Source organism: Artemia sp. Qi Xiang Cuo, chromosome 8 (assembly GCF_049724085.1).
Source record: "Artemia sp. Qi Xiang Cuo chromosome 8, ASM4972408v1, whole genome shotgun sequence".
In the NCBI taxonomy this organism is placed as follows: Eukaryota; Metazoa; Arthropoda; class Branchiopoda; order Anostraca; family Artemiidae; genus Artemia; species Artemia sp. Qi Xiang Cuo.
Window position 1 is genome coordinate 35,229,245 of NC_142801.1, and position 26,426 is coordinate 35,255,670.

The following is a 26,426-nucleotide window of genomic DNA, read 5'->3' on the forward strand; positions in this document are numbered from 1 at the left end:
ACCCTAAAGATTGTTCTTCGTACAGGCCTATCACTATTTGCTCAGTTCTAGCAAAGTTACCGGAGAAGATACTGTGCCCTATAGTGGCAGCACGAGCGGATGTTGGTGACAATCAGTTCAGTTTCCGGTCCGGTCTTGGTGTTCAGAATACACATGCAACTTTTATTTCAATTGTTGAAAAGGTTGAGAAACGAAAAACTCCATTATTCGTCTGCGCAATAGACATATCTAAGGCGTTTGATTCTGTCTTACATTCGCAAGCAGTCTTGTCACTACTAATGGCAGGAGTTGATCCCTTTGTTTTTAATTGTCTGAGGCAATGGTATCGATAATCTCAAGTAAGAATTTGGTCTGCCGGACAGCTCTCTGGACCTATAGATATACGTAGGGGTGTTAAACAAGGCTCAAAAAATCTATAGAAGATTTTTTGATAGATGATGGAATCGATGTTAGTCATCTATCTTACGCAGATGATCTACTTTTGATAAGTGATAATTTAGAATCTTTACAGAGAGCTATTAATACCGTGTCGTCTGCACTTGGTGATATTGACCTAACAATAGAGCCGTCTAAGATTGAATTCGTCGTTTTGAATGACGAAACATTGCCAAATCGTGCTGTTGGTGTTTGCGGGAAGACAGTTCTCCAAAAGGATAAGTTTGAGTATCTCGGACTCCGGTATGGGAATTCTGTCAAAGCTACTAAAAATCTAGTTATTGCAGCACTTAAAGAAAAATTGCGGAAAACTTTCGGTATGCTAGCACGAACTAAAGATCACTTTGACAAAATTACGCTCGGTCGTCTCTGTAATGCCATGTTCGCGCCACATGTCTTTTTTTTAACCCCTTTATGGAATTACTTTAGTAAAACCGAACGTAACCAAATTCGTTAAATTTTTTTTTCGGTATTGCAAATATTTATTGGAAATTCCATATGGTTCAGAAACTCTTATGTTTCGCAGAGGTACTATATTTTTGAGTTAAGTAAGAAAATGGATGAGTTGTATAACCGTTTCCAAAGTCGAAATAGAACAATACATGACTTTCCATTGGCTAGTCTTGTGCATTAAAATAGTGATTTTGATTTCGTTTGTTTTCTCTTTTCCATAGTTATCGCAGTTAAATTTTTTTTGTAGCGCTGTGTGATTTTTCGTTATTTTGTCTTTCGTTTTTATAACTCCTTCGAGCATTTACATGTATTTGTATGAAGGGTTGAAATAAAATTATTATAATTATTATTATTATTATTATTATTATTATTATTATTATTATTATTATTATATCCAATCAAACTTTTTAGATAGCCATTTTATTCAACGTAGTTAAACGTTTTGGAAACTAGGTCCTTAATGATGACAACCCCTCCACCCTCACAGCTCTCAAGGTAAGGGTCGTAAGTTATGCCCTGCGGGCATATAAGTTTTTTTTAGAAAGCGATGTTGTAGAAATTTCAAAAATGGTTAATTCAATTGGAAATTGAAAGGGCTAGTGTCCTTTTTATAGTCGAAAGTGATTGAAGGGCAACTAACCCCCCTCTCACGCCTACCATTTCCCCCAACACATCCAATCAAAATTTTGAGATATCCATTTTGTTGAACGTAGTCGAAACTCCCGGAAATTAGGTCTATTAGGATAATAACCCTATCAGAGCCCTCAGTACAAAGGTTGTAAGTTATGCCCTGGAGGCAGATAAGGTTTATAAAAAAGTTGTTGTAGAAATTTCAAAAAGGGCTCATTTCATTGGAAATTGAAATTGCCCTTTCTAATAGTCGAAGGTGAGTGGAGAGTAATTAACCCCCCTCTCCCGCCCATCATTTCCCCGAACACATTCAATCAAAGTTTAGAGATAGCCATTTTGTTCAACGTAGTTGAAAGTTCTAGAAATTATTTATTTAAGGATGACAAATCCCCCAGAGCGCCAGGGCAAAGGTTGTAAGTTATGCCCTGGGGCCATATAAGGTTTTTATATATAGAAATGTCGTAAAAAACTTCAAACTCATTCAATTGGAAATTTAGATGGCTGGTACTTTTTTCAATAGTCGAAGGTGATTGGAGTGCAACTAACCCCTTTATCACGCCCACGATTTCCCCGAATAAAACCAATCAAAAATTTTAGTTATTCATTTTTTTCAACGTTGCTGAAAGTTCTGGAAATTAGGTCTTTAAGGATGACAACCCCCCATCAAGCCCTCAGGGCAAAGGTTGTAAGTTATGCCCTGGGGGCATATAAGGTAATATTGAAAGCGTTGTCGTAGTAACTTCAAAAGAGCTCAACCGATTGGAAATTGAAAGAGCTAGTGCCTTTTTTAATAGTTGAAAGTGACTGGAGAGTGCCTAACGCCCCTTTCACGCCCACCCAGACACACCCTCAAAGACATGATTTTCCCAGACACATCCAATCAAAATATTGAGATAGCCATTTTGTTTAACGTAGTTGAAAGTTCTGGAAATTAGGTCTTAGAGGATGACAACCACCCTCACAACCCTTACGGTAAGGATTGTAATTTATGCCCTGGGAGCCTATAAGTTGTTTATAGAAAGCGTTGTCGTAGAAACTAAAAAAAGGCTCATTCAAATGGAAATCGAAAGGCCTAGTGCCCTTTTTAATAGCCGAAAGTGATTGGAAGGCGTGACATTTTGATAGTAAAGATCGATGTGGGTATAATGTATTATTTTGTTGGTGTTGTTGTTGTTTAGACCAGGCCACTTCGTATCGAAGGAGTTGTCGTAAGAACTTCGAAAAGGGCTCATTCGATTGAAAATGGAAAGGGCTGATGCACTTTTTAATAGTCAAAAGTGATTAGAGGGAAACTAATCCTCCTCCCACGCCCACCCTTCCATTTACCTTTATGTTTAAAAACTAAATGCTGTCTTAAGATTAAATCAAAATGCACTGTGATAATGTTAATTACCAATAAGGGATCTCAGCTGTATCCCAAGAATGACTGAGGGTATTATGTTCAAACTTTCGGGGCTACCTCTGCTCTTAAAATTTAACCAAATCAAAATAGCGTAAGTGTATTCAAAGAAAGCTATTAAAGAAAGTAAACAGAATTTTATTGCAAATGGTATCAAGTTTTTCATTTCAGGTCAACCAGAGGAGGTATGAAACTAAATTAAAAACTACTATTTGTGTTCAGATTTTTAAAAGGGTGTATGTTGTTAAAAACTGCTGAAAATTTTGCTCCAGCATACAAACAGCAGGCCAAACTATAAATCCTTAAAAGAAACGAAAAGATTTAAAGTATTAGTTTTTTTCCCTGAAAAGACTATGTCAATATAAAACGAACAGAAATTAGTTTAAAAAAAAAAATTTTCCACAAAATAAGTTTTTCAAAAAAAAGTAAAGAACTCCATTAAAGAAAAAATGAACAAAAATAAAATCAAATAATCTACCAAGCGTGAAACTACCACAAATCAGCATTAATAAATAAATAAAACTCAAAACGAACAGAAATTACAATAAATAACCGAGTCAAACTCAACACGAGCAGAAATTAACATAAGTTGGGCTCAAAACCCCTATGCCTTCCCAAGGCCAGAACATAATTTGCACTTTACTTAAAAAAATACAAATAAATGTGTATTGTCAGTTTAATATACATATACTGATATTTAGTAATCAAAATATTAATATTATTTGATTTATTAAAGTTATAAAAGTAAAAACTTTTATTTTTTTAATTAAAGTGCAGATTATGTAAAGTGCCTCATCATTGAATCTTTTCAATTCAGAAAATGTTGATGCGAGTGTTAAACATTGTTACTATGAAAAATTTTATCCGCAACAACCGTTCTCTGAAAACGTACATTTTCAAATTTATTCCAGTGAAGACTGTTTCATAAATTTGACTCCAATGTTTGAAGATTTGCAAATGATTGTCAAAAAAATTAACAGCGAAATACCAAGTGCTGGCTAGGGGCTATTCTATGAAAATTGCATACTACACAATTTCTCTAGACAAATAAGTGTCTACATAAATGGAACGTTGGTGAGCACAAGCAACAATGTTTCAAACTCTTTAAGTTACATACAATTCACGCCGTTGACTCCAGATTCCTATAAGAAATTGAGAGGCTTATTTAGAGAGGTGATAACTAGTGATTTACACTTGGTTGGGAAAATAAGTCATGAAATATTGAATATACCTCAATGGTTGCCTCCCAATGTCAAGATTGATATAAAGCTACAACTTGCCCCGTCCAACTTTATTTTGGGAAAGTTACTTGCCACTGCACCTGATGCAACAGTCTCTCTCACTTCGGCAATACTTCATATACGAAAACAACAAGTTGTGAGAGCTGTTGCTTTGGCAATAACAATTAAGGGCTAGTGGAAATAATACTAAACTGGTCGTTCCGCATATCATCACTAATCAACGACATATAGCTATGGGTTTACGCACTCATATTGAACTGTTCTATTTTGACTTGGTACCATGAACACCAATCAAATAATCAATATATTCAACTTGGATCCATACATATCCAAATACAAATCCTATCGAATACCCTCAGATCCCTGAAAATATTAAAAGGGTTAACAATACCCTTATCCTTGATATTAGTAGTCGATCAACTATAAAGACGGGTCATTGGCTATGCATCCTTCAAACAGCAACGAGCAGTGGATTTTTCGATCCTCTTGGCCTGCCGTATGCATTCCACATCCCGCCCATCAAAAAATTTTTTCAGCAAATATGAAAGTCTATTATTCAAAATCGAATACAAGTACAAGATTTATCGACCAGAAGCAGCGGTTTTCATGCACTATCATATTTTATTTCTGTGTCCTGGATATACTTTCTCAGCATTTATGTACACAATCCTCGATTTAACGACTTTCTAGTTGAAAATGCCCTTTCCTACCTGTATATTATAGATTTCAGTGCCCAAAGAGTAAAGTGCTTTAAAAATGTTTTTGTATTTATTTATTAATAAAAAATGTATCGACAGAAAGCCTTCATACTTTATATTTCTTCTTCCATGTATAGGACACCAACGGCAACGATAAGTGGCGGCAGCTCGTTATGATTAAGCTTTTACTCATCTTGGCATGCAAAGTCAGGGTAACATTTTCTACAACATAGTGTAACTTCACTTTTATTACTTCTCTTCTTAAATTCAATAATAATATTTTAATTCAGATTATAAAATTCACCTGTTTCAATTCGCTTATTTTTTAGCGAAGTCACACGCACTATTCTCATATGAAGAATCACTTTCTGTAACAGCACAATAAAAATCAGTAGGTTTACACTTATAGCAGCTACTATCTTCAAAGCAACGTCCTAAAAGCCAGGCTCTCTTATTATTCCAACAATTGAAGCTTAGACCAGGTTCTTCCTCCCAAAACAATTTAAAACCACGACGATACCAGTCTCTTAAAAATAATCAGAAAGTATTTTCCCATTCATCACATTTATCATAATGACAACTAAAGCATAGGAAACCTCTAGTGTGAGAGTCACAAACATCTTCAAGACAGGAATTACAGTCTTTAATTTGCACTGCATATCCTCTATGCAATTTGTATGGATTGCAGCATCTACACTTTTCATTATAGTCATCAATAACAGTACACATTTTACAGGATAACCGTCTGTCCAATGTATACAGACATAATTTACACGTGTAAAAGTTTTTTTCACTGTTGACTGTCTCACTTCCAAAAAGAAACTTACTTGCGAACGATAAAATGTTACTTTTACTTTTAGAAGGAGGAGTAATCGAGTGACAACACAAAATCCATTAGCTCATGATTTTTCGACTTATTTGTTGTTGCCATGCAAAAATATCCGCATGAAAAGAATTTTTAGGTAGCATTCAAAAGCAAATCCACAATTGCATTTTGTTTTGTTTCAATTAGTATGTCAATAAATTGAGTAAACGTATCTGGCCCGCGGTGTAAAAGTTTCATACAATAGTCCAAAGATGGAGACTCATTTTTCATTATATCATCAATTATTTTTCGAGAGATGAATTTCATTTGAACTGATAATTCTTGGAAATGATAATTTTTCAAAATTCACTAGATTCCGTATGATTTTTTGCTTCTCAAATCCAATCATTTTTAGTTTTGACACTCTCACTACCGATTATAGACTAAAAAAGAATGAAGATTCTTTCTACCTTCTCATTGCCAGTAAGATATTCAACATGAAAAACATTTGAAATGGAATACCAACAAACTTACTCCTTTTTTATATATTGATTCAGATCATTTTGTTCAATATATTGCACTAATGCATTTAATCCGTCTTGCAATCTTTCCATGTGCATTATATTCACTTCTGCTGAAAAACATAACTGTTCTTTCAGCTTGAATTTGCTCAATGTTATTACACATCTTGCAAACCTCTCCTCCTATTCTAGGGCTAGCCAACAACCCCTTGTAATTTCTACTGCTACGTTAGGTACTCTAGGTTTCATTTCACCGCTCCTAGTACCTTCAAGTTCCAACATAGTAAAAGCACCCATTACTAAAATTATGCCAAGAACAATATGTACAATGTTGACACTCTGAACTCTTTTTCAATACTGAGGTAAGTGAAACGTAGGATCTAAGAAGTCACGCAAGATTACGTCATCCTCAACCTAGGTAAACAATCTCCTATTACATAAAAAACTGGTATACATAATCAGTAATATCGGCTTCTTGAAGGTTCTCCACTTGATTGGCTGGCCCTGGGTTTTTTCTATCTCCTTAGGTTTTTAAGTAATAATGTAACAATCAAGGGAAAAACATTCCCTATTACGTAACAAAGAGGTGTACTATAGTATCACGTAAGACCCAGGTGCGCGTAATAACATGTTGAGGGATTGGAAACTCCAATAGTATACCCCCTATGGGCGTTAAAAAACATTATGGCGTCATTACTATTGCCTAAGAAGGCTTGATATTTAAAAAAGGGCAAGACAATTATAGTAACAGTAATCGTCTGACCTAACAGGTAATTACGCAACTTCTCCTATAAAGATTATGAATATAAGCGGGGTTTGGGGGATGGTGTGTTTTGGTTAGTTCAAAAATCAAAAGGAAAATATCAAAATAATGCGCAAGACGCCCTGGTATCCTGGCTAAAATAATGCTGATTTATGAATTTTTACCAATATATTGATAAAAATTGACATAAATGATTATTCTGTAGACGAAATCAATCCCCCCCCCCCTTTGGTCAGTGACACTTGAATTTATTCAATCTAGTTGCATTGAAAATTATTAAAGAAAGAAATTCTCTACCTGAAGTCGTCGTCTATGTCTAGAACATTGGCAAGAAGGCTTTTAGAAGATCTTTCTTTCATCTCCAGTTCTTTCATCTTAGAATTGAGAAACAAACTTTTGTTCTTTACTTTATCAGCAGGTCTCTGCATTCTTAAGATCCAAGGCAGCCATGTGAGAAACACAGATCGCAGCTGCAAGTAAAATTAATATCAACAATTTGGCTGGAAAGAAATGTTTTGAAAACCTCAATAAAAAAAAGAGAAGTTCTATCTTCAACTATGACCAGAACTAGGGAACGTGTTGCCATGAAATATATTTCCTAGCCAATTGACCCAAAGAATAAACACGCAAAGAGGTGAACTAGAGACTTAGTTAATTCCCTTCTGGGATAATATTTTGAACCAAAATATCAAGCCAAAGAAAAGCAGTAAGAACCATAATATCCATTGAAGTGGCATTATCCGTTCCAGAATTTTTAGCAAATCAAACATAAATTTAGAGTCTTATCAAGTAATCTAGCTTCACACTCGGAATAAGTTGTCACAAATCCTAACTTTTTCCAAAAGTTGATCGCGTCCTTTTTATTAATGCTGCCAAAAAACCAATTTTAGTACAAAGTGTTTAGTTCAAACTCAGGTTTGAAATGAGGTTATATCATAGGCAGCGCGCTATCACTGCTTAAGTAAAGAACGATGTGGGCACAATGTATGTTTTTTTTCTCCACCCGGGCACTTCGTATCCAAGGAGTTGTCGTAGAAACTTCGAAAAGGGCTCATTCGATTGGAAATTGGAGTGGCCAGTGCCCTTTTTAATAGTCGAAAGTGATTGGAGGGCAACTAGCCCCCCCCCCCAACACCCATCATTCATCCAAACACATAGATCAAAATTTTGAGATAGCCATTTTGTTCAGCGTAGTTGATTTCCAGATAGAAACTATGTTTTTGAGGAGGACACTCCCCAACAACCCTCGTGTCAAGGGTTTTGAGTTATGTCCTATAATATATATAATAAAAATAAGAACGATGTTGGCACAATGTACTATTTATTATTTTTTTCCTTTAGAGCAGGGCACTTCATATGGAAGGAGTCGTCGTAGCAACTTCAAAAGGGGCCCATTCGATTGGAAATTGAGAGCTCTAGTGCCCTGTTTGATAGTCGAAAGTGATTGGAGGGCAACTAGTCCATCCCCCCCACGCCCATCATTCCCCCAAATACATCCAAACAAAATTTTGAGATAGCCATTTTGTTCAGCGTAGTATATTTCCAGATAGAAAATATGTTTTTGACGAGGACACTCCCTCACAACCCTAAAGGGCAAGGGTTTTAAGTTATGCCCTGGGGGCATATAAGGTTTTTATAGAAGGAGTTGACGTAAAAACTTCAAAACAGGCTCATTCGATTGAAAATTTAAAGGGATAGTACTCTTTTTAATAGTCAAAAGTGATTGGAGGGCAACTAACCCTCCCCCACGCCCATCATTCCCCCAAACACATTCAATAAAAATTTTGAGATAGCCATTTTGTTCAGCGTAGTTGATTTCCACATAGAAAATATGTTTTTGAGGAGGACACTCCCCCACAACCCTCAGGGCAAGGGTTTAAAGTTATTCACTGGGGGCATATCAGGTTTTTATAGAAGGCGTTGTTATAGAAACTTCGAAAAAGGCTCATTCGATTGGAAATTCAAGGGCTAGTGCCCTTTTTAATAGTCGATAGTGATTGGAGGGCAACTATTCCCCCACGCCTATCATTTCGCAAAACACATCCAATAAAAATTTTGAGATAGCCATTTTGTTCAGCGTAGTTGATTTTCATATAGAAAATATGTTTTTGAGGAGGACATTTCCCCAGAGCTCTCAGGGCAAGGGTTTTAAGTTATGCCCTGGGGGCATATAAGGTTTTTAAAGAAGACGTTGTCGTAGAAATTTTGCTTTGGAATGCTCATTCGATTCGAAATTCAAAGGGCTAGTGCCCTTTTTAATAGTCGAAAGTGATTGGAGGGCAACTAGCAACCCCCCCCCCCCCCACGCCTATCATTCCCCCAAACACATTCAATAAAATTTTGAAATAGCCAGTTTGTTCAGCGTAGTAGATTTCCAGATAGAAAATATATTTTGAGGAGGACACTCCCCCACAACCCTCAAGGCGAGGATTATAAGTTATGCTCTGGGGGCATATAAGGTTTTTATTGATATCTTTGTCTTAGAAACTTGAAAAAGGGCTCATTCGATTTGAAATTCAAAGGGATAGTACCCTATTTAATAGTCGAAAGTGATTCGAGGGCAACTAACCCCCCTCTCACACCCACCTTTTCCCCAAACAGATCCAATCAAATTTCTATAAGTTGAAAGTAGTTAAAAGTTTTGGAAATTAGGTCATTAAGGATGACAACCCCTCCCCCCACAGCCCTTAGGGCATGGGTTGTAAGTTATGCCTGGGGCATATAAAGTTTTCCTTGAAAGCGCTGCCGTAGAAACTTCAAAAGCGCTCATTCAATTGGAAATTGAAAGGGCTGGTGCCTTTTTTAATAGTTGAAAGTGATTAGATAGCGACTAACGCCCCTCTCATGCCCACCATTTTCCAAAACACATTCAATCAAAATTTTGAGATATTCATTTTGTTCAACGTAGTTAATGTTCTGGAAATTAGGTCTTTTTGGATGATAACCCCCTCAGAGCCCTCAGTGCGAGGGTTGTAAGTTATGCCCTGGGGGCGTATAAGATTTATATAGAAAGTTGTTGTATAAATCATAGTCAGCACGATCGCGCTGCCTAATTTAAGAACGGGGACACTCGAGAACGAGACAAGAAACGGGGACTAAGTAAAAAGGAGGACACTCCCCCACAACCCTCAGGACAAGGGTTTTAAGTTATGCCCTGGGGGCATATAAGAACGATGTTGGCACAATGAATTATTTATTAATTGTTTCCTTTGGAGCAGGGCACTTCGTATCGAAGAAGTTGTCGTAGAAACTTCGAAAAGCGCTCATTCAATTGGAAATTGGAGTGGCTTGTGCGCTTTTTAATAGTCGATAGTGATTGGAAAGCGACTAACGCAACTCTCACGTCCACCATTTCCCCAAACACATCCAATCAAAATTTTGAGATAGCCATTTTGTTCAGCGTAGTTGATTTCTAGATAGAAAATATATTTCCGAGGAGGACACTCCCCCACAACCCTCAGGGCAAGGATTATAAGTTATGTCCTGGTGGCAGATAAGGATTTATTGGAATCTTTGTCGTAGAAACTTGAAAAAGGGCTCATTTGATTTGAAATTCAAAGGGATAGTACCCTTTTTAATAGTCGAAAGCGATTTGAGGGCAACTAACCCCCCTCTCACGCCCATCTTTTCCCCAAATAAATACCAACAATTTTTAGATAGCCAGTTTATTCAACTTAGTTGAACATTATGAAACCTAGGTATTTAAGGAATACAACCCCTCCTCCCCCACAGCCCTCAGGGCAAGGGTTGTAAGTTAAGCCCTGGGGGAAATAAAGTTTTTCTTTAAAGCGTTGTCGTAGAATCTTCAAATTGGCTCATTCAATTGGAAATTGAGAGGGCTAGTGCCTTTTTTAATAGTTGAAAGTGATTGGATAGCGACTAACACCCTCTCACGCCCACCATTTTCCAAAGCACCATGCAATCAAAATTTTGAGATATCCATTTTGTTCAACGTAGTTTCACGTTCTGGAAATTAGGTCTTTTAGGATGATAACCCCCTCAGAGCCCTCAGTGTAAGGGTTGTAAGTTATGCCCTGGGGGCTTATAAGGTTTATATAGAAAGTTGTTGCATAAATCATAGGCAGCAGGATCGCGCTGCCTAAGTTAAGAACGGGGACACTCGAGAACGAGACAAGAAACGGGGACTTAGTAAAAAGGAGGACACTCCCCCACAACCCTCAGGGCAAGGGTTTTAGGTTATGCCCTGGGGGCATATAAGAACGATGTTGGTACAATGCATTATTTATTAATTTTTTTCCTTTAGAGCAGGGCACTTCGTATCGAAGTAGTTGTTTAGTAGAAACTTCGAAAAGCGCTCATTCAATTGGAAATTGGAATGGCTTGTGCCCTTTTTAATATTCGATAGTGATTGGAAGGCGACTAACACCCCTCTCACGCCCACCATTTCCCCAAACACATCCAATCAAAATTTTAAGATAGCTATGTTCTTTAACGTAGTTGAAAGTTCTGGAAATTTGGTCTTAGAGGATGACAACCACCCTAACAGACCTTAGGGTAAGGGTTGTAATTTATGCCTTTGGGGCATATATGGTGTTTATAGAACGCGTTGCCGTTTCCAAAAGGGCTCATTCAATCAGAAATCGAAAGACCTAATATCCTTTTTAATATTGGGAAGTGTTTGGAAGGCTTAACATTTTCAAACAGTTCGTGGTAACGAACTGTAAGTAAGGAGCGACCCGGCTCAATGGTAACCGAAACTCTAGAAAACGGGTTTTTGATACCAATAGATACATCAAAAGAATCAGATTTCAATGCTGATTCAAAATATATAATTTTCATCAAGTTTAGTGCTACCCATCAAAACTTACGCGCCTGAGAAAATTTGGCTGATTTTCAAAAAAAGGGGGAAAGGCCCTCTAAAAGTTATAGAACCTTAATGAAAATCACACCATCATATTCAGCCTATCATAGAACCCTACTGTAGAGGTTTGAAGCTCCTATCTGCAAAAATGTGGAATTTTGCACTTTTTGCCAGAAGAAAGATCACCGATGCGTGTTTGTTTTTTTTTTTTTCCCAGGGGTAATCGTATCGACCCAGTGGTCCTAAAATATCGTGGGAGGGCTCATTGGAACGGAAATTAAAAGTTCTTGTGCCCTTTTTAAGTGACCAAAAAAATGGAGGGCAACTAGGCCCCCTCCCACGCTCATTTTTTCCCCAAAAACACCCGATCAAAATTTTGAGATAGCCATTTTGTTCAGCATGGTCGAAAATATGATAACTATGTCTTTTAGGATGACTTAATCCCCCGAAGTCCCCGGGGGAGGGCTAAAAGTTATGAACTTTACCCAATGTTAACATATAGTATTGGTTATTGGGACGTTTAAAGAAGTTTTCAGGAGGGTTTTTTTTCTGGTAGTGGTGGGGGGATGGGTCGGAGGTTATGTTGGAGGATCTGTCCATGAAGGAAGTTTTCATGGGGGAAGGGAAATTGCCATGAAGGGGGCACCGGACTTGCCAGCATTATCTATTGGTTATTGGGAAGTATACAGACATTTTCAGGAAGGATTTTTTTCTGGAGGGTGGGGCTGGAGGAGGGGGTTACTTGGGAGAATCTTTCCGTGGAGGATATTTCTTTGGGGTAAGGGACAATTCTATGAAGGGGGCGCCGGATTTCCAAGCATTATTTAAAAAACCATCAGAAATTAAATTAAAAAGAAACAAGTTTTTTCAACTGAAAGTAAGAAGCAACATTAGAACTTAAAACGAACAGAAATTATAACATATATGAGGGGGTTCTCCCCCAAGTCAATACCTCGCTCTTTACGCTACAGTATTTTTTTAGTGCTTTCAAAAGAGCTATCTATTCTAATTAAACGTCATTTGTGAATTTTTTTTTTTTTTATTTATAACGTAAAGAGCGTGATATTGACTAAGGGGAGAACCCCCTCATATACGTAATAAAAAAACAATAAAAAACAAGCGATACGGCTCAATAGTAATCGAAACTTTTAAAAACGGAATTTTGATGTCAATAAGTGTATCAAAAGAATGGATTTATAATGTTGATTCTAAATATATAAATTTTATTAAGTTTAGTATTACTCATCAAAGGCTACGAGCCTGAAAAAATTTACCCGATTTTTTAAAGAGGGGGGAAACATCCCCTACAAGTGAAAGAATTTTAATGAAAATCGCACAGTCAGATTCAGCGTATCAGAAAACCCTATTTAATAGGTTTCAAGCTCATATCTGCAAAAATCTGCAACTTTGTATTTTTGCCAGAAGAAAAATATACGAATAAAGAAGTTAGTTACGTAAGTTAATTTGTAAATTACGTCATAACCAAATTTAGAGACGTCACTTGTAGGGGATGTTTCCCCCCCCTCTTTAAAAAATCGGGTAAAATTTCTCAGGCTCGTAGCCTTTGATGAGTAATACTAAAGTTAATAAAATTTATATATTTAGAATCAGCATTATAAACCCATTCTTTTGGTACATTTACTGACATCAAAATTCCGTTTTTAAAAGTTTCGATTACTATTGACTCGTATCGCTTGTTTTTTTTACTGTTTTTTTATTTTACAGTAAAGATCGAAGTGGGTATAATGTATTATTTTTTGTTGTTGTTGTTGTTGAGACCAGGGCACTTCGTATCGAAGGAGTTGTCGTGGGAACTTCGAAAAGGGCCAAATCAAAATAGCGTAAGTGTATCCAAGCTATCAAAGAAAGTCAACAGATTTTTTTGCGAATGGTATCAAGTTTTCCATTTCAGGTCAACTAGAGGAGGTATGAAACTAAATTAAACAGTACTATTTGTGTCCAGATTTTTAAAAGGGTGTATGTTGTTAAAAATTGCTGAAAATTTTTCTCCATCATACAAATAGCCTGCCAAACTATAAAGTTTTAAAAAGCGAAAAGATTTAAAGCATTATTTTCTTTTTCCCAGAAAAGACTATGTCAATACAAAACGAACAGAAACTAATTTAAAGATCTTTTTCCACAAAATAAGTTTTTCAAAGAAAAGTAAAGAATTCCATTAAACAAAAAATGAGAAAAAATATAATCAAATAATCTACCAAGAGTGAAACTACCACAAATCAGCATCGATAAATAAATTAAACCCAAAACGAAGAGAAATTACATTAATTAACCGAGTCAAACTCAAAACGAGCAGCAGTTAACATAAGTTGGGCGCAAATCCCCTATGCCTTTCAAAGGCTAGAACATAATTTGCACTTTACTGAAAAAATACAAATGAATGTGCATTGTTAGTTTAATATACATATACTGATACTTAATAATCAAAATGTTAATATTAGTTGATTTATTAAAGTTTTAAAAGTAAAAATATTTATATTTTTTCAGTAAAGTGCAAATTTTGTTCTGGCCTTGGGAAGGCATACGGGAATAGAAGGCTTGACATTTTTATAGTAAAGATCAATGTGGGTATAATGTTTAATTTTGTTGTTGTTGTTGTTGTTTAGACCAGGGTACTTTGTATCGAAGGAGTTGTCGTAGGAAATTCGAAAAGGGCTCATTCGATTTAAAATAGAATAGAAAGGGCTGATGCCCTTTTTAATAGTCGAAAGTGATTTGAGGGAAACTAATCCCCCTCCCACGCCCACCCACCCAATTGACTTTATGTTTAAAAACTAAATGTTGCCATAAGATTAAATCAAAATGCACTGTGTTAATGCTAATTCCCAATAAGGCATTTCAGCAGTATCCCAAGAACCTCTGAAAGTATTATGTTCAAACTTTCGGGGCTGCTTCTGCTCTTAAAGTTTAACCAAATCACAATAGCGTAAGTGTATCCAAGCTATCAAAGAAAGTAAAGAGATTTTTTTGCGAATGGTATCAAGTTTTCCATTTCAGGTCAACTAGAGGAGGTATGAACCTAAATTAAACACTACAATTTGTGTCCAGATTTTTAAGAGGGTGTATCATTGCACTTTACTGAAAAAAAAACAAATGAATGTGCATTGTCAGTTTATTATACATATACTGATATTTATTAATCAAAATGTTAATATTATTTGATTGATTAAAATTATAAAAGCAAAAACATTTATATCTTTTCAGTAAAGTGCGAATTATGTTCTGACCTTGGGAAGGCATAGGAGTTTTGAACCCAACTTTTGTTAATTTCTGCTCGTTTTGAGTTTGACTCGGTTATTTATTGTAATTTCTGTTCGTTTTGGGTTTTATTTATTTATCGATGCTGATTTATGGTAGTTTCACGCTTGGTAGATTATTTGATTTTATTTTTGCTAATTTTTTGTTTAATGGAGTTCTTTACTTTTCTTTGAAAAACTTATTATGTGGAAAATGTTTTTTTTAATTAATTCAAAATATGGTTATCTATTGTAGTTTTCGACAATTAACCCATGTGTATTAACTTTTAATTATTCAGCCAACGCAGTATAGTTGCCAATGATTTCTGAGCGTCTTATGAAAGACCAGCCAATTGACTTTCGTACCTATTTTACGAGCAAAAGAATAATTCACACGGTAGACAGGTGGTGTATTAATAAGCCTAAGCCCGTTGTTATTTCAAGGGGGGTTCTATATTGAGTCTTATTTCTTATATCTTAATTATGGCATTAGACAAAACTACTAATTAGTCTAACATTATTTTGTAAATAGCCTGTAACTTTTCCATCATTCACCAATGCATTTCTTAACAATAGCTGGAAATATTTTTAATGGGTAATTGCATTAGATATACATTCAAACACATACAATAACCCTCAAAGTAACATACACGGTGCACTATATACTCAATTATACTAAAATTTCACACACCATGTGCTATTTCGTATATTCCTAATGAGCTATTTATCCTAGATGAGCTCTCTTAACAGATTAGTTTGGATGAATTGCTTGATTTCACCACCATCAGAAATTTCAAATAGAATTTTTGGTTACTTGAGTAATAAAAACATGAAAGTTAACTTTTCATGATAGGAAAATCGACTTTTAAAACTTTATATTTAAACGTTGCCTTTGGTATATTAATGTTGTAGTAATAGTTGTGCAACAAGTCATAACTGTGACAAAATTGAGTGCTAAAATGAGCCGAAGACCAGTTCCAGTTATACTGGTTGTTAATAATAAGCTACTCTGAGCTAAAAGAAACGCAAATGTTGCATGACAAAAATTGTAACGAACAATGCGTTGAAACAAAAGAGTTGCCAAGAGTTTAATTATAGAGCCTTTGAACGATAAAATAAAAAAAATATGTTTTTCATAAGTGTAAGTAAGGAGCGATATTAAAACTTAAAACGAATAGGAATGATTTCGTATGTGAAAGGGGCTGTCCGCTCCTCAACGCCTCGTTCTGATTCAAAAAAAAAAGAAGCTTCATTTCATTACCATATGTACCTGGTTTGGGGGAGAAACTTTCACGGGTTTTACGTAAATTTGGTATTGATACATGTTTCCAATCGCTGAGGCCAATGAGTAGTTTTTTTAGTTCTGGTAAGGATTTAACTCGGGGAAATTTAGTAAGTGGGGTGTATAAAATTCCGTGTTCTTGTGGGAAGTTCTATATTGGTAGGACTCACCAACAATTTGTTGAAAGGTTTATTGAACACCGAAATTCAATAGAAAAAACCCTACAATTAAGCAAGCCTCCAGAAACTTTCGTTTCAGCTTTAGCAGAGCATATTTGGCTTCAACCAGATCATTTTGTAAAACTTGATGAAGCCTTGGGTATTTCTAATGATAAGGGGTACACCCAATGGGCCAGGGAAGCCATAGAAATTAAAAAACATATGTTTGCTAACCTTTCCATAAATAAGGACACGGGTAATTTAAATATTGACCCAATTTATGATAACCTTCTAAAGAGTGAATCAATTGTCAATAAGGGAGTAAAGATTTTAAATAATCACCAGGGGACTATTTTACCTGTTAGACCAAAACGATTTGCTTCAGTAATAGTTAACAAAAGGATTATTTCGCAACTGAATAATTAAAGTAATTTACAGTTTTTTTATTTTTCCTCAGTTAATCTGGTGTCCGCACTGAATTAACTATATTTTAGCATTTTTTCACACCGGGTATCTTTTTGCGCCTTTTTTAAATTTTTTTTTTTTTTTTGGTGGTGGTTTTATTGGTTTTTATGTTTTTGTTTTTTTTTTTTTTGTGTCTTTCGTGATTAATAAGCATTTTTGGTATAAATGCGAAATATATACGTTGTTTTTTTTATGTTGTTTTAATTTTCTCTCCACTGGCCACAGTCTCGTTTTTTTTTTTTTTTTTTAGAGATTTTTATATTTGTTGTTTTTTTGTCATGGCTGGCCAGTTCGGCTTAAGATCTTTCATTCGTGATTTGTCTTCTTGCAAAATTCCACATATTTGCAGATAGGAACTTGAAAATCTTACAATAGGATTGTCTGGTACGATGAATCTGACGGTGTGATTTTGATTAAGATGCCTTTAATTTTAGGGGTGCTTCCCCTATTTCAAAAATCAGGCAAATTTTCCCAGGCTCATAACTTTTGAAGGGTAACATGAACTTGATGAATTATATATATTTGCAACCAGCATGATAAGCTGATTCTTTTGATGTATCAATTAATACTAAAGTTGCGTTTTTCAGAGTTTTAGTTATTATTGAGCCGAGTCAATCCTTACTAACAGTTCGTTACCACGAACTGTTTGATAAAATATGAACAAAATGTTCAATACAGAATTTAATGCTTAGACTACTGAAAAGTTCTTGAAAAATTGTTAGATATGAAATACTTGAACTAGTTGTGGATCGATCTGAAGTCATTACATTTGGTGTACTGAAACTAGTATTCGAAGTTCTAAGAGTAATTTTCGTCAGCAGTTCGTGGTAACAAACTGTAAGTAATGAGCCACACGGCTAAACAGTAATCAGAACTCTAAAAACAGAATTTTGATACCAATAAATATATCAACAGAATTGGCTGATTCCAAATACATAAGATCCATTAAGTTTCGTGCTAACAATCAAAAGATAAATTTCTGAGAAAATTTGCTTGATTTTGAAAAAAGGGTGGAAGCACCTCCTAAAAGTCAAGGGGTCTTAATGAAAACCACATCATCTGATTCAGTGTATCCGAGAACCCATTTTTAGAAGTTTCAAGCTCCCATCTGCTTTTTTTTGCCTAAAGAAAGATAATAGATGCGTGTTTATTTTATTTTTTTTGTTTTGTTTTTCTCAGGGGTTATTGCATCGAACCAATTGTCCTAGAATGTCGGAAAAGGGCTCATTTGAACAGAAGCTATAAGTTCTAATGCCCTTTTAAGGGACCAAAAAGATTGGAGGGCAACTAACCCCCTTTTTCCTCAAAGTCGTCCGATCAAAATTTTGGGATAGCCATTTTATTCAGCATAGTTGAAAGATCAAATAACTATGCTTTTGGTGATGACATGACCCCCAAGCCCCTGAGAAAAGGTCTTTAAGTTATAAAATGTGCCCATTGTTGACGTACAGTATTTGTTATTGGAAATTATACATACATTTTTCGTTTGGGGGGGGAGGGGGTGAACTTTATGGTAGAAGGATTTTCCTCGAGGAAAATGTTCCATAGGCAGGGAAGTTTCCGAGAGGTGGGTTTTCCAGGGGAAATTTTACTGTGGGAGAATTTACCGGAATACCTATACGAATTTCTTTTTATTAGTCTTACTTTCTCTTTGCCGACTCAATTTTACATGTGGAGATGTTAAAGGGAATTATAAGGGTGGAAATTTTTACCGGGTCGGAGTTGTTTAAAGCATCTCTCCGTAGAAGAGGGGATTTTTCACGGGATAAATTCGCCATGGGTGAGTGTTTGCACTGAATAAATTCTCCAGAGGGAATTTTCTGCGGGGAAAGTTTTATACTAGGGGGCGGGTAATTTACGGGAAAATTTTTACGTGGAGAGGGGGATTTCCGGCAAGATTTTAGAAACAACCTTTTCAAATGAAACTTTTGTTCAAATGATATTGCGCTAAGAAAAAATTTTCGCCTGGAACCACCAACAATCAATTTTCAGGGGGAATTTTCAGCTAGAATGAAATTGTCTGAGTGGAATTTTCCTGGCGGGGAGGGGGGTATTTTAATTAGGATTAACTTTCCATAGAGGGATTGTCCATGGAGAGGAGGAATTTCCCATGAAGGTGGAGTTGGATTTCCCAGCATTATTTAAAAACGATCAGAAATTAAATAAAAACAAAAACAAAAAAGGAATTCCGGCAAATCCCTCCCCCCAAGTTTGAAATTTCCCCTGAAAAATTCACTCCCTAGTAAATTCTCTCCCCATGAAAAATTCCCTCCGTGGAAAATCCCCGAGCATAAATTCGTCCCCCCCCCCAAAAAAAAAATGTGTGCAAACTTCCCAATAACAAATACTATACGTAAATAGTGGACAAATTTTATAACTTAAAGGCCTTTTCCCAGGAACTTTGGGGGTCCAAAATATCTCCAAAGGCATAGTATTCGACCTTTCAACTATGCTGAACAAAATGGCTATCTAAAAATTTTGATCGGACAATTTTGAGAAAAAAAGAGCGTGGGAGTTGGCTTAGTTGTTCTCCAATCATTTTGTTAACTTAAAAAGGGCACTATAATTTTTAATTTCCGTTTGAATGAACCCTCTTCCGATATTTTAGGGCCACTAGGTCTATACGATCACCCTGGGAAAAAACTCATATCCTTGATCTTTTTTCACGGATGTCACAAAATTCTACGTTTTTGCAGGTAGGAGCTTGACACCTCTATACCAGGGTTCGCTGATACACTGAATCTAATGGTGTGATTTTTACTTTGAGATTTCTTTACTCCTAGGGTGTGTTTCCCCCCTTTTCAAAAATCTGGCAAGTTTTTGTGTCATTTTAAGATTCTTTTACTTTTAGGTGGTGTTTCCTTCTTTTTGGAAAATCAGGCAAAGTTTCTCAGGTTCGTAGCCTTTGATAGGTAAGACTAAACTTATTGAACTTATATATTTGAAATCAACAATGCAAGTTGATTCTTTCGATATATCAATTGTTAGAAAAAATCCCTATTTTAGTGTTTCGGTTACTATTGAGGCGAGTCGCTTCTTACTTACAGTTTGCTACCACGAACTGTTTACAAATTCATATCAAACAGCTCGTGGTAACGAACTGTAAGTAACGAGCGACATGGCTCAATAGTAGTCTAAACTCTAAAAAACGGAATTTTGATATTAATAGACATATTAAAAGAATTTGCTTATTATGCTGATGCCAAATATATAACTTTCATTAAATTTATTGTTACCCATCAGAGGCTAGCAGCCTGAAAAAACTTGCCAGATTTAAAAAAAGGGGGGAAACACTCCCTAGAAGTAAAGAAATCTTAATGAAAATCACACCATCAGATTCAGCATATTAGTGAGCCCTGCTGTATAGGTTCCTACCTGCTCCTACCTGCAAAAATGTCGTTTTTTGCCAGAAGAAAGATCAAGGATGCCTGATTTATTTATTTTCTCCAGGGGTAATTGTACCAAACCAATGCTCGTAGAACTCACTCGAACGTAAGTTAAAAGTTATACTGTACATTCGAAGTCGCAAAAAAAAAAGAAAATGGAGGACAACTAGCCCACACCCCTTCCACGCCCTATTTCTCAAAAGTCGTCTCATCAAAATTTTGAGATAGCCATCTTGTTCAGTATAGTTGAAAGGTACAATAACTATATCTTTGGAGATGACATGACACCCCCCCCCCGCACTGGAGGAAGGGCCGAAATTTATGAAATTTACCCATGGTTTACATCTAGTATTTGTTATAGGGAAGTATACCGAAATTTTTTAGATGGGGGGAGGTATTTTCTGGGGAAGTATTTTCTACGGGGAGAATTTCTCATTAAGATGAAATTTTCCGGGGTTGAGCTTTCCAGGGGAAACTTACACGGGAAAAATTGCCAAAATTCATATACATAGTTTGTTTTATTTGTCTTACTTTCTCGTTGGAGACCCCATTTTGCATGTGGAGATGCATTGGGGGAAATGTCCTTGGAAAATTTTCTGTAGGAGAAATTTTCCATTGGGGGAAGGTGGAGTTACGGCAAATATTTTTCCATACAGGGGGATTCCCCCATGACTTTGATAAGGATCAGAAATCAAACAAACAAGTCTTTCTTCAAATGAAAGCATACTAAGAATTGTTTTTCAGGGGGAATTGTAAGCAAAAAATTTTCTTGGGTAAATTCGCAGCGAGGATGGAGTTGGCCAGGGGCAAATCCCGGCAGAAAATTTTTACGTGGGAAGAACTTTTTATGGAGTAATTTTTCGCTGGGGGGATGTTCCACGGAGGGGGACCGATTTCTTAGGATTATTTGAAAATTGATCAGAGATTAAATTAAAAAAAAAAACTTGTTTCTACTGAAAGTAAGGAGTAACATTAAAGCTTAAAACGAACAGAAGCTATTCCTTATGTGAGGAGGGCTACCCCCTCCTCAATACCCCGCTCTTTTCGCAAAAGTTCCACCTTTTGTTTCAATTCTTTAAGAAAGATCCCTGAAACACAAGGACTTTGTAATTAGAATCAGAACCTTTTTTAAAAGTTCTTAAAAAAAACTATAGCGTGAAGAGAGGAATATTGAGAAGGAAGAGCCCCCTCATATAAGGAATAATTTCTGTTCGTTTTAAGTTTTAATGTTGCTCCTTAATTTCAGTAGAATAAACCTATTTTTTTCTTGTTTTTTTTTTTATTATTCTTGCTAAAGACCAACTGTGTATTGTCACTAATAAGACAGGCGCTAAAGGTGAGGTCCAATTTCTTGAGATATCAGACACAAACTTAAGTTTCGGAGGCACATGTAATACTGGTTTCACTGCCTCAGTACCAGAAGCAAAAATCAAAAAGTACGACTACAGGATTCTGACACCGTGGGCAAAATACTGTGGTGCCTACCCCCCGCCGATAGTACACTTGTAGTAGCCATGTTGGTTTTAGTTGCGCCAACCCTACAAAACAAATACTATCAAGGGCAGTCAGGGGCAGATCCAGGATTTTTTCGGGGGGGGGGGCGCAAAATAGGTTGATCCGACAAACTTGCATTAGGAACAAGTTTAATTAACGCAAAATTGAGGTAATTAAGTAAATTACACTACTTTAGACGTGCTAGGGGGGGGGGGGGCGCCCCTCGCCCCCCACGGGATCCGCCACTGAGGGCAGTACTTGTAGAATATGTGGCTCTTCACAGATAGACAGTGGCGGACCAAGGCCCCGTGGTAGTTTGTCAAATTGTCAAGTAAGGTCTCATTAGTCCTCACTGGTGTCAACATTGGCCCCGTACAACATAGACCAGTGGCATCCCTGCTTGCACTGGTGGTGCTAGGGTAACTACAATAGTTATTACACAAAATACCTCCAATTACCAACTGAATATGCTTGCAAACCTTAAAAAATACTTTCAGTAAAACATTAGTGAACTTTAGCCTAAAGAGGGGGGGGGGGTACTCATATAAAGGATGTAGATACCTACAGCAGGTACCTGCACAAGAGGAAACTACTACACCACCCAATACCCCCACTCTTACCGTTGAAGTTTGCTAGGTGCATTATTGAAAGCATTTAAGAGAGCAGAATATACTACCTGCTGGTAAAGTATGTTATTTACCAATTTCTTTCAAAATATTCGATCTGAACATTTTCGTTGTTTAACATAAATGCCAACTAATAAAACAATTTTCTAAGCTTCATTACGCACAAGAAGTTAATATAATTACACTTTGTAATATAGCTCTTACCTTATGACATTCTTTCCTGAAGCATAGAAAAGTCACAGTTAGCGTAGAAAACGGGGTTGAGAAGGACTGTTGCCGACGTCATGTGCATGTATCCAGCATGGGTGCCTATTTCTTAATATGAGAGGGGAGATAACCCCCCTCGGCCCTCCACTTTTTACACTAAAATGTTACTATGGCTTTACTGAAATAATTTTTGAGTGCAACAAATATAGACAGTTAATAAGTATGAGCGTTTTACCTACCAATTACACTTAAAAACATTTAATTGCTTAAAGCGAATACTCGTCAATAAGCCCTTTTATTCTTAAGGCATGATGGAAAATTTTTGCTATCCAATTGTCATTAGCCCTGTATTTGAACATTTATTCTTGAAATATTAATGAAATAAGCCAAACTTTGGCTAATAGAGCAGTGGATTGAAGTGGGGAATGGGTAGTCCCCTAAAACACAGGATATAGGCATCTGCATATAAAAAAAAAATGTATAGATACTTACCCATGGGGTCATCTCATGAGTGTCTGCGCATCTGTGATGATAATTCAAAATGATCACCGTAGATACAACAGATGACGCTACCATAAACATTATACAGTTGAAATATGTTCCTGGCAAGAAAATGATCCGTTAGACAAACATTTTCCTGAGATATCGCTGCGTGCACGTTACTAATCAGATAATGTTACATCATACTCTATTATTGTACGTTAAGTTTTGGATTTTTTCTTGTCTGTTTAGTTACAAATTACGGCAATTTAGAATTTTTCCTTTTTTCACATTTATTAAATAAAAAGCAAGATTAAGACTTTCCATGCTATAAAAGCCTTAATAAAAGTGTCCTTGAAATTACAGCTATCTTTTCCTTTATTCTAACACATACAAACCTTGCTGATAGTTGTTTATAAAGACAAAACATAGGGTAGGAATAAAACTAAACGAATAAATACATACAAAACAGAAATCAACAGACAAAGCCAACTTCATCACAAACACCGATGAGAAAAGTCACTCTGTTACTTGGAAGGAGAGGGGTGCTTCTTCTAACTGCCTTTCAATTCTTTTCTCTCTTATGATATTTCATTGTATTAACCAAACGTCCAATAATAACCATGCACATTCAACAGCTTAAAACAAGATGCACAAGGTAAATTCATCAGACCACATACAAGCTGCAATCACAACAGGTTTGACTGTAAAAGCACTATACAAATCTTGAATAAACTAAAAAATAACCATAGGAATGTCTAAAACATGAATCGTTCATTTGCTCACTGCATGCCAAATTCATTCGTCCATGGTAAAGCAAGTTCGTGCTTTAGAATTGGGTTCATTACTAAGCTGAAATAAAAGTTCTTGGAACCTTCATTTGTATTTTTAGCAGAATTAGAATTTAACCTTCCAACATGAGTTTCCCTGCTCTTGCAGTGCAGAAGTTGAGATTTTACATTGTAACTTTGAACAAATTCTAATCAAGAATGAAATAGTCAATTGGGCAAATTATAGATAAAAGTTAAGAGCTTATTATGTGTCTTGTATACAAAATTTCTTTTTCAACACAATTCTACACGACAAATTTTTTAAAAAGATAGCAAATTTACGGTGAAAACTTTGGAATGGCCTTCACATGTTAAAACTGCGGAAGAAATTTCGTCTAGTCAAGGCAGCTTTTGATATTTCTACTGCAGCTCACTTCAAACTAAACTTGAATTTTGAAGTCTAAGCCATATTTTGATCTTAAGAAAGTCCAAAGGGTGTGTATCAAGGGAAAGCAAGTGCGTCTTAAATTAGCAAATTGGCGCTAGCGAGCTTAAGCGAATTTTTCCTTCGTGTACCGAATTGAGCTGCTTTCTGTCTAAGCTTTTTCTGACTATAACAGAAAGTACATTTTTGCATGATTTTAGCAGAAGAATTTCTTTTTCAGTTTGAATTCCCTGAACAAGTTCCTCAGAAATTTTGCTGTAAGGACAGACAAGATCAGCCCTTTGTGGCGCTCAAAAGAAATGGCGGCCTTTATCAAGGGTTCTCACTAAAATCGGGTCTACGGTGCCAGAGCCAGTGCTCCATGGGATCGAAAACCGGCATAGCAGCTTACTATTTTCGCGATCCATCATTACTCTTAAGTTAAGGGCGTACATCGCTAATTCCTGCATGCTAGATAATCAAGGAAGTACAATAGGGGGCACGATAGTATCTTACTGTAAAATTATAAGGGTTTCCCTATGCTCTTTGCAAACTGTACTAATAAAATAATTTTTCAGTAGCTACTGTCAAGCATTTAAATTTGTTTTCGAGGGATAGGAAATCAGGGTTTTTTTTTCTAGTTTTTTCCCTCATTAAGACCAACCGTGGATAGTTTACAGCCAAAATGATTTTTTTTTATTTCTTACTATTTTGCATTTCTGTTCTTGGAGGGAGGGGAGGGTCGTAGGTTATACTTCAACAACAATTTGCTACCAGTTTCCTTCAATCTATAACACTGAGTATGTTCCACATTACTTTATTGACTTTTCCTTACACTGAAATTAGCAATGACCATATATGATTTTATAAACCATCAAATTTCATGTGTATCAATGCCTCAGTATATAAGTAAAATATTATACTATTCTTATCTATCTTACCTATAATAGATTACCGTTGATTTTGAATTGAAGTTATCAAGTATTTTGCAGTAGGTTGCATCAAGACATGGCAAATTGTAGAAAGGGAAAAGCCAATACAGATAGTCCAAGTAATTGAGAGGCAAATGTATAAATCGCTCTGGCACGGGTAAATGGCGGGAGTAAGTATGACTCTCTTATTGGACACATAATTGTTTGTTAGTTTTTGGAAAGGCACGCCTGTCTAGAGTCTCAGGCATGTAGACCAAGAATTTAAAATTGACATAGGACCGTTAGATTGCCTGGAATGAGAGGCAAATAAGGCCTTAAGAAGGTTGACCAAGAATTTAGAATTGACATTGTATTATCTTTATACAGTGATCAAAACTACAAAGCTGCTGTCCCGGCTTTAAAAAAAAGGGGGCTCAGACTAGATTACGGAAATGCTGACTTTAACTTTATTGCTTATCATGAATCCAATCTGAACAATTTTCTTGAATAATTAGAAAATACAGATTTTGTGCTAGCATTTTTATTCATTAAGATGTTTTACATTTAGCTTGAATGTTTCAAGTATATTTCTCAGAAAGATACGCTCCATTTCTGCCCAATATTTCTAAGCTTGTTGAGGAAAATAATTTGTTCCTTTTGACAATTTCTCATGAAATTTTAAAGACAAATAAATAAATGAAAAATGACTTCAGATCTTAATTTCTAGATCAGTTTGTTTTGCCAAGGCGCAAACACTGGCTTGCAATCTTTTCATTGAGTGCAAGAACTACATCACAGCAAACAAAGCAATACATCTGCAAGTTAGTTCCAAATCAATTTACATAATGGCGATCCTTACGCTTCTTCCAGTGAAAATGGCTAGCTAATTCCTGGTTCTCCCCAGATTTCAAACTTGTAGCAGATACAAAATGTTTTCATGCATTCGGATTGCAAAATATAGAATTCCCTTATGAATTAGTCGTTGTGAATCTACGTGGATGGTGGGAAAACCAACTTAACTAAACGCATGTTGGGTTTAAAAGCCGGAGGAATTTTCCACTGCTACTTGCGATTGCAACTTCTTGGAGGAAAGATTTTAGGTCAATTTCGAGCCAATAGTTAATGTAGCATTTGAAGATATTATTCTTGCTGCGACTGAAGAAAGGCATATTATAGCTTTAAATTATTTCTTTTCTTCATTT

At 36.0% G+C, this 26,426-nt stretch overlaps 1 protein-coding gene across 10 annotated transcripts in view; it reads right to left on the reverse strand.

The window, feature by feature from the left end:
• Positions 1 to 26,426, reverse strand: part of nAChRalpha6 (nicotinic acetylcholine receptor alpha6) — a 308,906-nt gene that overhangs the window by 24,739 nt on the left and 257,741 nt on the right. For all 10 annotated transcript variants that reach the window (XM_089093391.1, XM_089093392.1, XM_089093388.1 and 7 more), the window contains 2 exons: positions 23,132 to 23,241; positions 7,243 to 7,415 (listed from right to left, as the gene is read on the reverse strand). In XM_089093391.1, coding sequence (XP_088949517.1) covers positions 7,243 to 7,415; positions 23,132 to 23,241 — 283 coding nt within the window. The remainder of the gene's footprint in view (positions 1 to 7,242; positions 7,416 to 23,131; positions 23,242 to 26,426) is intronic.